Source organism: Acipenser ruthenus, chromosome 14, assembly GCF_902713425.1.
Source record: "Acipenser ruthenus chromosome 14, fAciRut3.2 maternal haplotype, whole genome shotgun sequence".
Classification (NCBI taxonomy): domain Eukaryota; kingdom Metazoa; phylum Chordata; class Actinopteri; order Acipenseriformes; family Acipenseridae; genus Acipenser; species Acipenser ruthenus.
The window spans coordinates 38,418,665-38,434,404 of NC_081202.1; the positions used below are offsets into that span (position 1 = coordinate 38,418,665).

Below are 15,740 nucleotides of genomic sequence, written 5' to 3' on the forward strand. Positions count from 1 at the left end.
CTAGTTCATAACTCATTACAGAATGCAGATAGGGCCATGGTTACTATGGAACACACATAGGATCCCATGTATGCTTTATTCAACCTATCAAAATGCTTACATTTCACAATAACTCTTTTGAAGCTGTAAAGTTGCTTGCAACTTCTAGTTATTATTATTGATGATTTAATATTAGTGTTAATAATTGTTTAATTATTAAATTACATTATTGTTTACCGTGTGTTTCGCTTTGCGTTAGCTATCGGTTGTATTATATACTGTGTTTCATTTTTCTTACAGGAAGGTAAGTATTGAAACCTGAGCAGCTACTGTGGACGTTCCTACAATAGCAGCTCGTTGCTGTTTTAGTGCAGCTATCCAGCAGCACTATTACAAAGGCTTGTTCACAAGCAGCTTATTTCTTGTCTCACGTTCTGCTGACTAGAACTTAGCCAGTGACTTGTGCAGGTGGGCATCCCTGCTGCTAGCCACAAACAGTATCCAATCCTAAGGGACCGAGGTTGCTGTTCTGGTGCAGGCTACTGCTAGTCTCGTGTTTGTACTGACTAGTAGTTTATCCAGTGGCTGACTTGCAGGTGGGCATCCCTGCTAACGTGCCACTAGCAGTAACTGCGTTTATCGCCCCTGAGTTCGAGGTTACTGCCCCGTGTCGGCACCGAGTGCAACCGAGTCGGTACCGACTGTTGGTTTCCGAGCTTCGTGTTGGTAACGAGTGCACGCAGTGTCAGTACCGAGTGTCAGTTCTGAGCACATAGTGTCAGTACTCCAGTGTGTGGTCTGTACACTGTTTGTTGTGAACACAGCACTATAACCACATGTGTCTCTTGCAAGGCTAAACTGTCTGCAGGTGACAGACATGATAAATGCACTGGGTTCTGAGCATGCCCATAGGGCCTTGACTGACGACACTTTGTGATTTTATGTGCTCCCTTCTCCAGGCGTGTGCTGGAGAATTGGGTAGCACGTCACTCAAAAGAGCGTTCCTCCACACCTGCGCAGCATTCAGCGTCACCAATGAGTGAGGCTGGACCCTCCTTCCTAGGCTCTGTGCCAAGAGGGGGGAAGAACAGCGCTAAGAAGAGTAGAGCCGAGACTAGTTCCTCGTCTTCTTCCTCTTCCTCTTCCAAATCCCCTTCACCTTCCCCTCCCCCAAAACAGAGAAGGAAGAAAAATTGCCGCTCACGTTCGGCAAATGGGACAGATGGATAAAATCTAGGAGGTTGTGTCACGCCAGCACGCAATTCTAACTGAGCTGCTGCAAGAGCACTCAGTCCCACGGGTAATACCGGGTCCTGCAGCACCCACTCCCCCTGCACCTTTGCAGGCAGTGGCTAGTTGGCTAGAGATCGATATACTGTCCATCGCCGCCTCAGAGGAGGCTGACGATCAGGACATGGGGCTCCCTTCGGATGATGCTGAATTGGACGTTCCGATTACGCAGCTCCCGCTGTCACCAGAGCTTATGCCTTTAATGCAATGAGCTACTGCGGCGTTACAGGTTCCTTGGCCTGAAACAAGGGACGAGAGGCGCTCAATTTATGTCCAGCAGCCCTCTATCTCTCCTGCTGCCCCTCCGGTCCACCTAAATTTTCTTTTTAAGCTACAGTCCACTTGGGCCCACCCAGCTAAGGCAGCGACGGTTTCCTGTTCTGTAGACTCACTGTACACTGAGTGTTTGAAGTGGATAAGCTGGGTGTTACCAACTTTCCGTCAGTAGAGGCCTCATTGCTGTGCTTGTTCAGCCTACCAACCTGTCTTTGCTAGCCAAGGACGCGGTGTGCCTGAATAAGCAGTGCAGAGTGACGGAAGTCATTTTAAATAAAGCATAAGCAGCTAGTGCGTTTGCCTGGCTAACCACAATAGTGTCCTTGTAGCTTACCAGGCTCAGCTTATGGGGTCCCTCTCTGAGAACCATAGGCCCTCGTCTCAGCAACTGGACGAGCTGCATCTAATTTCCAGGAACCTGCTACAGCTGTCCAAGCTTAGTGGACAAGCGATAGGCAGAAACCTGGCAGCATTGGTGGCTGCGCGCAGGCAGCTCTGGCTCTGCCAAGCATGTGTGCTTGACGGAGACAAGATGGCACTGCTAGACGTTCTGGTCGCTCCAGGTCACACATTTGGCCCCACGGTAGGTGAGATGCTACAAAAATCTCACTGGAGAAAACATACTGTAGGGTCACATTTATAAAGCATTTACCTTTTGTTCCTTATTAGAAAACAACACAAAGAAGTTGTGGTGTCAGATACATCTTTCATGTGCTAATTTAACAGTCCCTATAGGCAGTTCAAATGTTTATTTTGGATTGAAAATGCTTTATGAATATGGACCATATTCACAAAAAATTGTACATTTGCTATAGGCTTACATTACCATTCCATATTCAGATAACAGCTTTGTCGCAAGATACATTTTCATTCCATACATGTAATATCGCACTAGCTTTGTTTGATTAACTTTGATTAAAGAATTTACCGTTTTTATTTGATCTTTATTTTTCCATTCAAGCAGAGAATGGGTCAAATTGACCTTTATCCTTTAAAAAAACAAAAGCATGGTTACCAACATTCTAAATGAAATAATGTTTGGTCACAGCGGAGCTATAAGTATAGATAAAGATCCTACACACATTTAAACATTGTCTCAAATAAACCGCAGGAACCACAGCATATCAAAGTGTATTGCATAAATTTACAGGTAAAAATAATATGCACAGAACAAAACTAGAGATAGTTGAACAGAACTAACTTGCACTTATTCAGAGTCTGAGGGCCGCCCCTCCTACTTTAGCACAGCTTGACTCACAGGAAAGCAAGACAGACGGGTCCGCTTCGTCCTGCCGCGGAGACCTCAGCTGTCGGTCGGTATTGTGCACAATATTCATTAAGTGTTTTCCCATTTTCAAATCAAACTAGTAACTGTCACCATATACCTATAGCAAAGCTTACCTACACTTAACCAGCTAATTTCAAAGTAGGCGCTTTGAATGACAGGTGCTGTAGCTGGCAAATGAAAGTGCACAGGGTGCAGGTCTTGATGATTGACAGTCATTTAAACAAATGAGAGCATTCTAGCGCTGCTTCAGCCAACGAGATCTGTCAGAACAGGATTATATGATTGACAGTGAAACTACAGTAGCCTATTAAGGGACCACTGAGTTGACTGACAGCGACACCTATCCATTCAGAGCAGAACGGAGACGGGACGTTTATCCTTTATAAATTTATTGGGAATTCGACGTTTAACCCTTAGCGGTCCATTTATTCAGTGCGTCTCAGGCGCGTCAGGTCCAATTTATTTTCACACGTGCAGTTTATCATCTCCTAAAATCATTCGGCTCCTATCGGTCTCACTCGGCCATTGAATGGTTCTCGGGTTTTTCCAGAGAAAAAATGACTAGAGACCAGTTTTTTACGTCTTTTTGATGATGTCGGACAGGGTCCGACATTGGACCGGAAAGGGAAAATAATAGGACCACAAAGGGTTAACAAACTTTACTGATTACAATCAAAGTAGCGAGCCTAACTAACAATTTTTTTTTTTTTTAGTTTATAGTTTTTAGTTATAGTTACAGTTAACGGATATGATTTATGTTTGTTAATAGACATTTTCGTTATCCTTCGTTAACTAAAAAAAACACTGGTGCTACAGTAACCTTCATCAAATTCCTATTACCCCTGCACAATCACATGCTCTTGATTGGAGCAATTTACACCTAGGTTTATTTAATGTCAGGTCTGTAATAAGGCTCTGTTAATTAGTGATTTTATTCAGGATTACAACATTGATATTCTCTATTTAACTGAAACATGGCTTGGACCGAATGACAATGTTTCCCTGATTGAGGCTTCTCCACCTAACTATTCTTTTTTCCAGAAAGCTCGCTGTACTGGGCGGGGAGGTGGACTTGCTACTGTTTTCCATATGAACTTAGAATCAAACAGGAAATTGTTGAAGGTTATTCATCTTTTGAAGTTTTAACCTTGACATTAAACAGTCCATTACCTGTTCATATTGTAATTATTTATAGTCAAACCCGCTATTTGACTGAATTTGGGCATCTGCTATCTATGTTGCCAGTCAAATAGAATAGGATTATTTTATTGGGTGATTTTAACCTTCATGTCGACACTGATTCTGATTCCTTGTTGTTTTCATTATATACGCTACCGTTAGGTGACATTATCCACAGACACGGAGTGAACTTCCATTGCTATGCTGATGATACTCAGCTATATTTGTCCCTAAAGCCAGGAATTTCATCTGCCTGGTTGTTATTAAACACTTGCCTTACAGACAAGCATTGGATGTCACAGAATGTTCTAATGTTGAATTCAGATAAAAGAGGTTATGCTAGTGGGCTCACAGAACCAGCTAAAAGGAAATGTGGGATTATATGAGCTCGACCCTTGCAGTCTCTCATCAAAACTTAAACTAGAGTTTAGGGGGTCATCTTTGATCCTGATCTATCATTTGAGACTCATATTAGGGAAGTTACTAAAGTATCTTTTTACCATTTAAATACAGCCAACCTTACAACAATTATTTCTGTATCTGATGCCGAGAGACTAATGCATGCCTTTGTTTCATCTAGAATTGATTATTGTAATGCACTTTTTTCTGGTGTCCCAAAACGTGTGGTATCCCGCTTCAGCTTGTTCAGAATACCACCACTAGAATTCTGACTAAAACCAGGAAAAGTGAAGATATTACCCCTGTTTTGGCCTCTTTACACGGGTTCACTGTGCAGTATAGAATTGATTTTAAGATTTTGCTGTTAATTTACAAGGCATTGAATGGATTAGCACCTAGTTATTTGCAGGGATTACTGACCCCGTATCTTCAAGACTGCACTCTGACATCACAGGATGCGGGGCTGCTGGTTATTCCTAGGGTCAACAAAAGCGACACGGGAGGTAGGGCTTTTTCTTGTAGCGCTCAATTATGGAATGATCTGCCTTCGTTTGTCAGGGAAGCTGGGACCATTACAGTTTTCAAATCAAGACTAAAGACATAAAATAGCTTTCTTATCTTAGTGAGTTTTAATGTAACTTTAAAACTGCTGCTTTTGTATTATTATTTACTATTATATAACTGGTCTGAATATGGCAGTTTTATATGTGTGACATGCTATACACATGTATTGTGGTTGGTTCTTTTTTCTGCTGTGTACTGTACAGTGCTTTGCAATACTTTTGTATAAAAGCGCTATATAAATACAATAAATAAACAAATAAGTGTGGGGGTGTGTGTGTGTGTGTGTGTGTGTGTGTGTGTCTATATATATATATATATATATATATATATATATATATATATATATATATATATATATATATATATATATATATATATATATATAATTTAATTACACATACATACACACACCCACCCACCCCTCGTTATATCGCCCCTCGCTATACTGCAGATTCGGCTATATCGCGGTCCTGGAGCTGGCTCGCCATCTTTACTGTAACTCCGTATGCCTAAGCTGCATATATACAAATTTCTGTTTGTTTTATTTCGTACTGCACATCACAAACAACAATATACAAAACAATATTAATATTGTACTGTTTTCATATACACATGCATTGCACAATAACACAAAACAAATGAAATATCCACTTGCTGAAGTTTTTTTATTTTAGCCAATGAGGTGTTCACGTGTGGCAGCAATGCACTAGCAAAAGTCACAGGGCAGTGACGTCCGCTCCCTAGCAACAAGCCTCCTGTGTTGGGAATGGATTCTTTCAGTGCAGCAGGTTTGTGCATTTGAGAAAGAAGAGGAAGACTCATGAAATTAATTGGAGAATGAAGTTGATGAGAAGCAATTACCCTCCACAGTACGAATTAAATCAGTGCGCTGCTTTTTATATGAAAAATGAGAAAAAGCAGGTTGCGTAGAGGATTTATACTGGACCCTGACGCCCCCGATAAAACGAGTTGTACAGTGTTTGTTAGTCTATTTGTTTTTCTGTGGGTCTCTCGATATATAGCAGATTTATATTGGACCCTGACATCCACGATATATCGGTTGTGTGTGTGTGTCTATATATATATATATATATATATATATATATATATATATATATATATATATATATATATATATATATATATATATATAATAAAATTGCACACACACATGTCTTTGTACATTTTGGCATTTTTGTAAAATGTTAAAACATTTCATTTTTCATAACGTTTTTTATATAATGTATATATTTAGGCATATCATATTCAAATCTGTTTGTATCTGATAGGATGGATCCATGCTGTTCTCACCTCTCAGGATTGCATGGCTTTTGGGGGGAACTTCCTTCATAACCTTAATATAGGCATGCAGCTCAGGTGAGTTGTTTTACCTATTTATATAGATAAACTCCAGGAGTAAAATCCCTGTGAATTGCAAGTTCTAGTTTGGTATTGAATTTGCTGTACTTTGCCTGTGATATCTTTCAAAAATGTAATTATTCCTACAATTCTTTATTAGGAACATCTGGTATGATCATTGCAATCTGAGACCTCCCTGTTTACACTCTACCCCTTTCTCCCGCAGGTGTTATGAGATGGAGAGACGGCTTAAGACTCCTGATCTCTTTAAATTTCCCTACTTTGAGGCTATCTGCTGGTATGTGGCCAAGAATCTGCTGGAAACCCTGAAAGGTAAAATAATGTAACCTATATTTAAGTTATTAGGTAGTCTGTGTGGTCCAGTGGTTAAAGAAACAGGCTTGTAACCAGAAGGTCCCCGGTTCAAATCCCACCTCAGCCACTGACTCATTGTGTGACCGTGAGCAAGTCACTTAACCTCCTTGTGCTCCGTCTTTCGGGTGAGATGTAATTGTAAGTGACTCTGCAGCTGATGCATAGTTCACACACCCTAGTCTCTGTAAGTCGCCTTGGACAAATAAACAAATAATAATAATATTAATCAACACTGTTAGTTCTGTCATCTTTGTTGCCTTTCACTTAAACAGTGTACTACAATGTAATTACAGCAAGTACCACTATATAAAGTATATTATGATAAACTCTACTATAACTAATTCAATGAGAGAGTCTTATGTAGTGGAAATGTAATTACCTGGCCTGCAGTGTTGAAAGAGCTAACGTTATGAGTGACGTTATGAAGGTTTTTAACATTGCTTTACCTACTGTGACTTCTGAATTTGGTAGTATTTTGGTTTCTGGACGACACATTTGAGTATATATGTGGTGAGCAATGCTGAGGAAAGATACTCCCACAATGTTGACAGGTAACTATAAATCCACTGCAAATGGCTCATTTAATGTCCCCAAATAAATGCGCATACCCATAGATGTTCTATTGGATGAGAAAATGAGTTGAACTGTTATTATTATTATTATTATTATTATTATTATTATTATTTATTTCTTAGCAGACGCCCTTATCCAGGGCGACTTACAATTGTTACAAGATATCACATTATTTTTTACATACAATTACCCATTTACACAGTTGGGTTTTTACTGGAGCAATCTAGGTAAAGTACCTTGCTCAAGGGTACAGCAGCAGTGTCCCCTACCAGGGATTGAACCCACGACCCTCCGGTCAAGAGCGCAGAGCCCTAACCACTACTCCACACTGCTGCTGTTGCTGAATGTTGACCCACTGTGTTCTTATTCTTCTTTCTATTAACCTGCAGAATTGAGGGAAGACAGCTGCCAGCCCCCAGATTATTTGTTAGAGGGAGTGAAAGCTTTAACCACTGCACTGAAATCTTGGCTAAAGAGAGAGGTATATGACTACTGCTTATAAACTAACAGACCTCCACATTTGAGTTGAGCTGTCCGTGAAAATCATTTCTTCTTGGTCTGAGGGTTTTGTTTGTTTTTTTTGCAGGTAACAGAGCCTGCTACTGAGGTTCCAGACCATATCAGGCCGGGCAATCTCATTAAAGAACTTTCTAAGGAAATTCGCTACCAGGAGGTAAGGGACAGCACTCTCAAATATAAAACACTCTCAAAAAACATAAGTGTTATCACTGTAAAACTGGCTTATTTCACAGTCTGAAAACAGGTATTTCAAGATATTTCATATAAAACATACTGTCAAAAAACATTAAAAAAAAGTGTTATCACATTAAAAATTGATAATTTTCTCTAGATATTATATAACAAATGTTCGTAAATATTTAAATGCTTACCTGGAAAACAGTAAATGCTAAATTGTAGCATTTTTTGTCCACCTTTTAACCACCCTGCTGCCCATTTATTTTATCAATATCCATGTCAAAATTTTTATTTTTTGCAGGTTTTTCATTCTTAGCCCTCTAAGCAATTTGGACAGTTTTTTTTTTTTTAAATGCACACTTTTTCATTGTTATTATGAAAAACAGAAATAAATTATTTCAGTAGAACTTAAATAACAATTTGTTTACAATTGTAGCATTATACAATCTAAATAAGAAAATAAGCAGCATTATATAAGTATAACTTTTATATTTATATATATATATATATATATATATATATATATATATATATATATATATATATATACACACACACACACAGTGTCTTGCAAAAGTATTCAGACCCCTGACCAATTCTCTCATATTACTGAATTACAAATGGTACATTGAAATTTCGTTCTGTTTGATATTTTATTTTTAAACACTGAAACTCAAAATCAATTATTGTAAGGTGACATTGGTTTTATGTTGGGAAAAATTTAAGAAAAATAAAAAACTGAAATATCTTGCTTGCATAAGTATTCAACCCCCACACATTAATATTTGGTAGAGCCACCTTTCGCTGCAATAACAGCTTTAAGTCTTTTGGAGTAAGTATGTACCAGCTTTGCACACAGTGTCGGAGTGATTTTGGCCCATTCTTCTTGGCAGATTTGCTCCAGGTTGTTCAGTTTGTTTGGATGATGCTTGTGGACCGCAATTTTCAAATAGTGCCACAGATTCTCAATGGGATTGAGATCAGAACTTTGACTGGGCCACTGTAGGACATTCACCTTTTTGTTCTTGAGCCACTCCAATGTTGCTTTGGCCTTATGCTTGGGATCATTGTCCTGCTGAAAGGTGAATTTCCTCCCAAGCTTCAGTTTCTCTTGCAGGTTCTCTTGCAGTATTTCCCTGTATTTTGCTCCATCCACTCTTCCTTCAATTTTAACAAGATGCCCAGTCCCTGCTGATGAGAAGCATCCCCACAGCATGATGCTGCCACCACCATACTTCACTGTAGGGATGGTGTGTTTTGAGGCATGGGCAGTGTTAGGTTTGCGCCACACATAGCGTTTTGAGTTTTGGCCTAAAAGCTCTATCTTGGTCTCATCTGACCACAAAACCTTTTCCCACATCGCAGCTGGGTCACTCTCATGCTTTCTGGCAAACTCCAGACGTGCTTTCAGATGGTACTTTTTGAGTAACGGCTTCTTTCTTGCCACCCTCCCATACAGGCCAGTGTTATGCAGAGCTCTTGATATGGTTGACTGGTGCACCATTATTCCACTCCCAGCCACTGAACTCTGTAGCTCCTTCAAAGTGATTGTTGGCCCCTCTGTGGCTTCTCTCACAAGTCTCCTTCTTGTTTGAGTGCTGAGTTTTGAGGGATGGCCTTTTCTTGGTAGTGTCTGGGTGGTGTGATGCAGCTTCCACTTCCTGATTATTGATCCACCTGTGCTCACTGGGATATCCAAACACTTGGATATTATTTTGTACCCTTTCCCTAATCTATGCATTTGTATTACTTTATCTCTAACTTCTGTAGAATGCTCTTTGGTCTTCATTTTCCTTCGGATTCACAGCCTGACCAACGATCCTTCAACAGTGGGGTTTTTGATCCAGAAAATGTGACAGCAACTTTAATGGTTCACAGGTGGAGGCCAATGGTAAGGTAATTGTGTCCTCGTTAGGGCAATTTCTTTCATCGGTGTAAACTGGGAGCTTCCACAGCACAGGGGTTGAATACTTATGCAAGCAAGATATTTCAGTTTTTTTATTTTTCTTAAAAATATTTTCCAACATAAAACCAATGTCACCTTATATTAATTGATTTTGAGTTTCAGTGTTTTAAAATAAAATAAAATATCAAACAGAACGAAATTTAAATGTACCATTTATAATTCAGTAATCTGAGAGAATTGGTCAGGGGTCTGAATACTTGTGCAAGGCACTCTGTGTGTGTGTGTGTGTGTGTAATATATATATATATATATATATATATATATATATATATATATATATATATATATATATAATTTTACAATTGCAGCATTATAACAACAGTGCAACAAAAACTTTTTAGAAATTCTTTTTTGTGCTATAGATTTCAAAGCAGACGGCCTTCAAACTCTCATCTGTGCCAACGTCTTTATCTAGCACATATACATCCGAAAACTTGTGTTGCAAATTTCCAGTCACGTCATATAGGGTGATTGATGTGGTAAACTTACCTTCTATCTTCCACTGTTTTCGGGTACTGGTTTGTATCACTGTTTATGCATTGTTATAAGTGTGCTTCATTAGCAGAATAAATCGGTTCCTTACAATCCCTTGTAAAATACATTTTCATTTTCGCCATCAGTGAATTATCAATAAAAATCAAAACATAAATACATGTAAAAATCTTCAACCATGTTCAACCAAAACCTAATATTAGATAAAAGGGACCCTGAGTGAACAAATAACACAATAATTTGATACATATTTAATTTATTTATTAAAGTTATGTAACACCCAATGCCCCCGTGTGAAAAAGTAATCGCCCCCTTAGACTCAATAACTGGTTACGCCACCTTTAGCAGCAATGACTGCAACCAAACGCTTCCTGAAGTTATTGATTCGTCTCTCACAGCGCCGTGGAGGAATTTTGGCCCACTCCTCATGCAGAACTTCTTCAACTCAGTGACATTTGTGGGTTTTCGAGCATGAACTGCTTGTTTCAGGTCCTGTCACAACATCTCAATGGGGTTTAGGTCTGGACTTTGACTAGGCCATTCCAAAACTTTAAATTTCTTGTTCTTCAACCATTCTGATGTAGACTTGCTTGTGTGTTTCGGATCATTGTCTTGCTGCATGACCTAGCTGCGCTTCTGCTTCAGCTCACGGACGGATGGCCTGACATTCTCCTGTAGAATTCTCTGATACAGAGCAGAATTCATGGTTCCTTTAATGATGGCAAGGCGTCCAGGTCCTGATGCAGCAAAGCATCCCCAAACCATGACACCACCATGCTTGACCGTTGGTATGAGGTTCTTACTGTGGAATGCAGTGTTTGGTTTTCGCCAGACATAACGGGACCCATGTCAGCCAAAAAGTTCCACTTTTGACTCATCTGTCCATAGAACATTGTTCCAGAACTCTTGAGGATCATCCAGGTGCTTTTTGGCAAACTTGAGATGAGCATTCATGTTCTTCTTAGTGAGCAATGGTTTCTGCCTTGCTACTCTGCCATGAATCCCATTTTTGCCCAGTGTCTTTCTGATGTTGGAGTCATGAACACTGACCTTAGCCGAGGCGAGAGAGGCCTGCAGATCCCTGGATGTTCTAGGGTTCTTTGTGACTTCCCGGACGATTTTACGCCTTGCTCTTGGAGAAATTTTGACAGGACGGCCACTCCTGGGAAGATTCACTACTGTCCCAAACTTTCTCCATTTGCCCAATATGGCTCTGACTGTGGTTCGGTGGAGCCCCAGAGCCTTAGAAATTGATTTGTAACCCTTTCCAGAGGTCTTCAGGAATTTCTTTTGTTCGTGGCATGATGTGCCTCTAGAACCTGTGTGCTGACAACTTCACTCTTATGGTAAGGGCCAAAGTTAGTCAGATTTATATTGGGCAGGGCTGGCCCAAATCAGGCCTGGTTGTTAACCAAAGTACTCAAACAGCTGACCCTTTAATTGGGTTGAGTTAGCTAGGGAGGGCAATAACTTTTTCACACCTGAAGATTGCATGTTTGATTACCTTGCACACCAAACAACTGAAAGAAGCACCAAACTTTGCTGTCATTTTTTTCTCTGACTCCTTCTATATACTACTACAACCCACAAAAAAATCTGACCAAATACAATGTGAAAAATGTGCAAAAATGCAGAAAATCAGACAGGGAGCAAATACTTTTTCACGACACTGTATATCGCATAACACCAGCATTGCTATAGTACGAGTAGCCCAAACGTTTGACACATTAACGAAACAATAGCTCATAAATTCATCGAATTGTATTAATGGATTTGATTTACAGTAGCTGCAACAACTGATTTGGTTTTAACATAAATCAGTGAATATATGCATCTAGCCAAAGCAGGAGTACTTTTTAAATCAACATGTGTTTCTAAACGAGCAAAGCTTAACTTTTGTCCTGAATGAAGAGGCTTGCGAACACAAAACAATGTATTGTAACCTGTTAAGTCTACTTTTGCCCACATAGCTGTTTGACTTATTGAACAAAGATTTAATTGATAACTGTATAAAAGTGTGCTGCAACATGTTTACTACCACTTTCCCACACGACACGAACCATCTCTCTTGTGTATGTGGGTGGGTCATGTGAGTAGCCCAGACCCAATGAGAAACTATCATCCTCTATGGTTGCTAAGGAATAAAAAAAAAAAAAAAATGTAAACATGTCTAGTGGCACCAGATTTTAATGTTACTGCCGCTATATGAGGTAAACCAGATTTGCATCCCTGAGCGTTTTACACGCACGTGACGAACACACTAAATCTCACGGCACTTGAATTATCACAGCAGTCCGGTTGAGCACCTGGCCCCCTAAACGGTGGGGCCCTACGTGTCTGCTTCACTCGCCTTGCCTTAAGGCTGGCCCTGTGCCTCGTTTTTATGTAGGACGCAGAGTCAAACTGCAACTAAACATTGTGTGCTATACAAGCACCTTTTTTCTGATCCTGTGACCCTGGTGCTGTAAGAAACATGGGTTTCATATGCAATGCCCAGTAACCCATCAAATTACATTGGAAGTAGCCTTTTTGTACAGTAGACTGTGGCGTTTTATTTTTAAAAAATGTTTATACTGTTATTTCAGACCTCATTTTTCACACATTTGGCATTATTGGATAACTTTCTACAATCCATAAATCAAATGAAAGGCATTATATTAATATGTAAATGCTTACTAAACAACTCTATGTTTATTTCTAACCATTCTTTGTTACTTTCTGTAGGAGGAGCACGGTGGTAGCAAGCCAATGAAAACTCAGGGAATGGGAAGCTCATGCCCAGTGACGCGGTCGACACTGGAGAGAGGCTCCAGCTCCCAAGCAAGGAGGAACGCTAGGCGACTCAGAGATCATGGGAGCAAGGCGCCCTCAAACCTTGACATCCTAGAACTGCACACCAGGGAGGTGCTGCGCAGGCTGGAGATGGCACCTTGGGAAGAGGTGGAGTATTGTCCACAATAGCCCACATGTGTTCTGTGCAAACACTATACATTTGAGCCTCTACTTTTCATGTTCATAATCTATTTGGTTTATGAAAACAGATATTCTCAGTTTTGTGATTGTCCAGATTGGAACTTCTCATGTGTGGTAATAGGATTAAATCCACTGTCCTGGACCCAGTTATTTGTTATAACAACCACATGTGACTAAAATGTCCAGTTCTCCAACCAGTAAGGAGTCTCTGTTTACCTGCTGTAAGATTCAAGCACAGTAGAGAAGCGAAGGCGTTAACAGTGCAGGGTCCAGGTAGGATTTGCACACCCATCTTGTAACTGGCAGTGGAGGGCGACTTACGGTCGTAAACAAAAATACATTTCTGTTGTGTTCTACAGGATGCCGTTTACAGCGCCAATCTGAATAGCAGATTTAACAAGATCTTCCAGCCGGTGTCCACAGTGCCTGAATGGAGGATCCATGACAATAATATTCGCTTGGTGCTTTCTAATGGGCAAATTGTGAGGTAAGCCAGATTGGCTTCATTTGCAGCCAGCAGGGAAAAATTCTAGTTTGCAAAAAAGTGGGGGTAGGAGAAATAAAAGCTGTGGCTTTCTATTATATTTCTTTTTTTTTGTTTTTTTAATAGTTTTCTCTTCAGGTTCCCTAAAACCAGTAGTTTTGTTTATTATGTTATAATTTTGGCTAATATAATAAAACTGTGATAAAGTTCAAGGGGCAGTGCCGCAGAGACATTGAATAATATTACTTTGTATTTTGGTTGTGAAGTTTCTCATTTGTTTTGTTAAAGTACATTTAGCTAACAAAATAATTCCAGTAAATCTAATATGTAGAGCTCACATTTTCCTGTAAGATAAATGCTTTCTTAACATATACAGCTGTTGAAAGTATCTTGTACTCTCTTCCATGCTGCATATCCAGTTGAAGGAATGCCTCTGACACATGTAAGTTGCTTCTGGGAGTTCTTGTACAATTCTGAACGTATCATTTTTTTTTTAGACAATGACTCTTCTGAAACTTAAAAAAAAAAAAATAAACATTCAAAATGTTTGCTATTTGTTTTCTTTAAAATAACCCAAACTCCCAGAAGCTGGAAGAATTTGCTTGCATTTGAGTAGCAATCATTGCTTTTCCTATGACTGACGTGCTTTCAATGGCAACTTAATTCCTTCATGTGACTTTGATCGGAAGTGCTGCATTTGATAAATGTTCTTCTCCAAAGGCTACAAATAAATTGCCATTAAAAAATCTAATTCTCCTTTCACAATGTGTGCTTTTGTATAGAAAATCTGAGACCAACAAAATATAGAACAGTATCAGGCAAGATTTACTGGAATTATGTTTGCACCGTGTACTTTGAAGTTTGCTGTGTATGAGGACAGGGTTGGTTTTAGAACAGCTATAACCTTAATCACTATCTTCCCCTGTAGAGACAAAAGGCAGCCAGTTACAGAGAAGAGTCTGTTTACTGGTAACAGTGATGACGACAGAGGAATTTCAATGGAAACCAAGAAGGTGAAGAGCGAGAAGGAGTGCTGGGGGGAGGAATCTGAGCAGGAGAGGACCAGGGAGAGTGATACAGAGCAGAAGCCGCTCAACAGTAAGTTTTACAGCACACTTGAGGTTAAGATTGCTAACAGGAACAGTTCTACATGACTGTTGCTTCTGCTCATGATATGTTTCTGAATCTATTTAGGCTAGAACAAAGAACAACTAGGGGGGGACATGACCTGAAGTCTTTAAAATCTTAAAAGGAGTTGACATAGTTAACCAGAACCCAGGGACACAGTTGGATATTAAGTGGAGATAGACTTAGAACAGAAGGAAGGAGACACTTCTACACACGGAGAGTGGAGAGGGTATGGATGGGCTACCTAGTCATGTTGAGGAAGAATCACTTAGCTCTGTTAAAACCCAACTTGAAAGTTATTAGATCAACCAGCAGCTACTAGAAACCGGATGAGCTTAGATAAGCAGAATGGCCTCCGCTCATTGGTTCATTTTCTTATGTTCTTATGATTTCCATCTGCTACAAACTATCCAACACAAACAAATGTCAGTTTTTCACGTCAATATCAAGGTCAGGGTCTACTATATAATATCGTTCTGCTATAGTTATGGTTTCAAGTTTGTTTCGATGTGATTTTTAACCATTAATATCTTGTCAATATTAGGGGGTAGAGTGATGTCCTTTGCAACAAACACTGTGATTTTGTCTCTTTTAAATTGTTAACTGATCATTCATTATGATTAATATTTTAAAAGATAAAAGGGAGGTCAAAACATGAAATGTTTCCCTGTGTACAATGCAAATTATAAAGTCATTTTTCAGCAGAAAAATGACATAGC

At 39.5% G+C, this 15,740-nt stretch overlaps 1 protein-coding gene across 2 annotated transcripts in view; it reads left to right on the forward strand.

The window, feature by feature from the left end:
* The window catches only part of LOC117419857 (lysine-specific demethylase 7B-like), a 123,461-nt gene that overhangs the window by 77,373 nt on the left and 30,348 nt on the right, over nt 1-15,740 (forward strand). For both annotated transcript variants that reach the window (XM_058986485.1, XM_058986486.1), the window contains exons 8-14: nt 6,265-6,352; nt 6,561-6,667; nt 7,672-7,763; nt 7,869-7,955; nt 13,161-13,376; nt 13,769-13,896; nt 14,822-14,991. In XM_058986485.1, the coding sequence (XP_058842468.1) occupies nt 6,265-6,352; nt 6,561-6,667; nt 7,672-7,763; nt 7,869-7,955; nt 13,161-13,376; nt 13,769-13,896; nt 14,822-14,991 (888 nt within the window). The remainder of the gene's footprint in view (nt 1-6,264; nt 6,353-6,560; nt 6,668-7,671; nt 7,764-7,868; nt 7,956-13,160; nt 13,377-13,768; nt 13,897-14,821; nt 14,992-15,740) is intronic.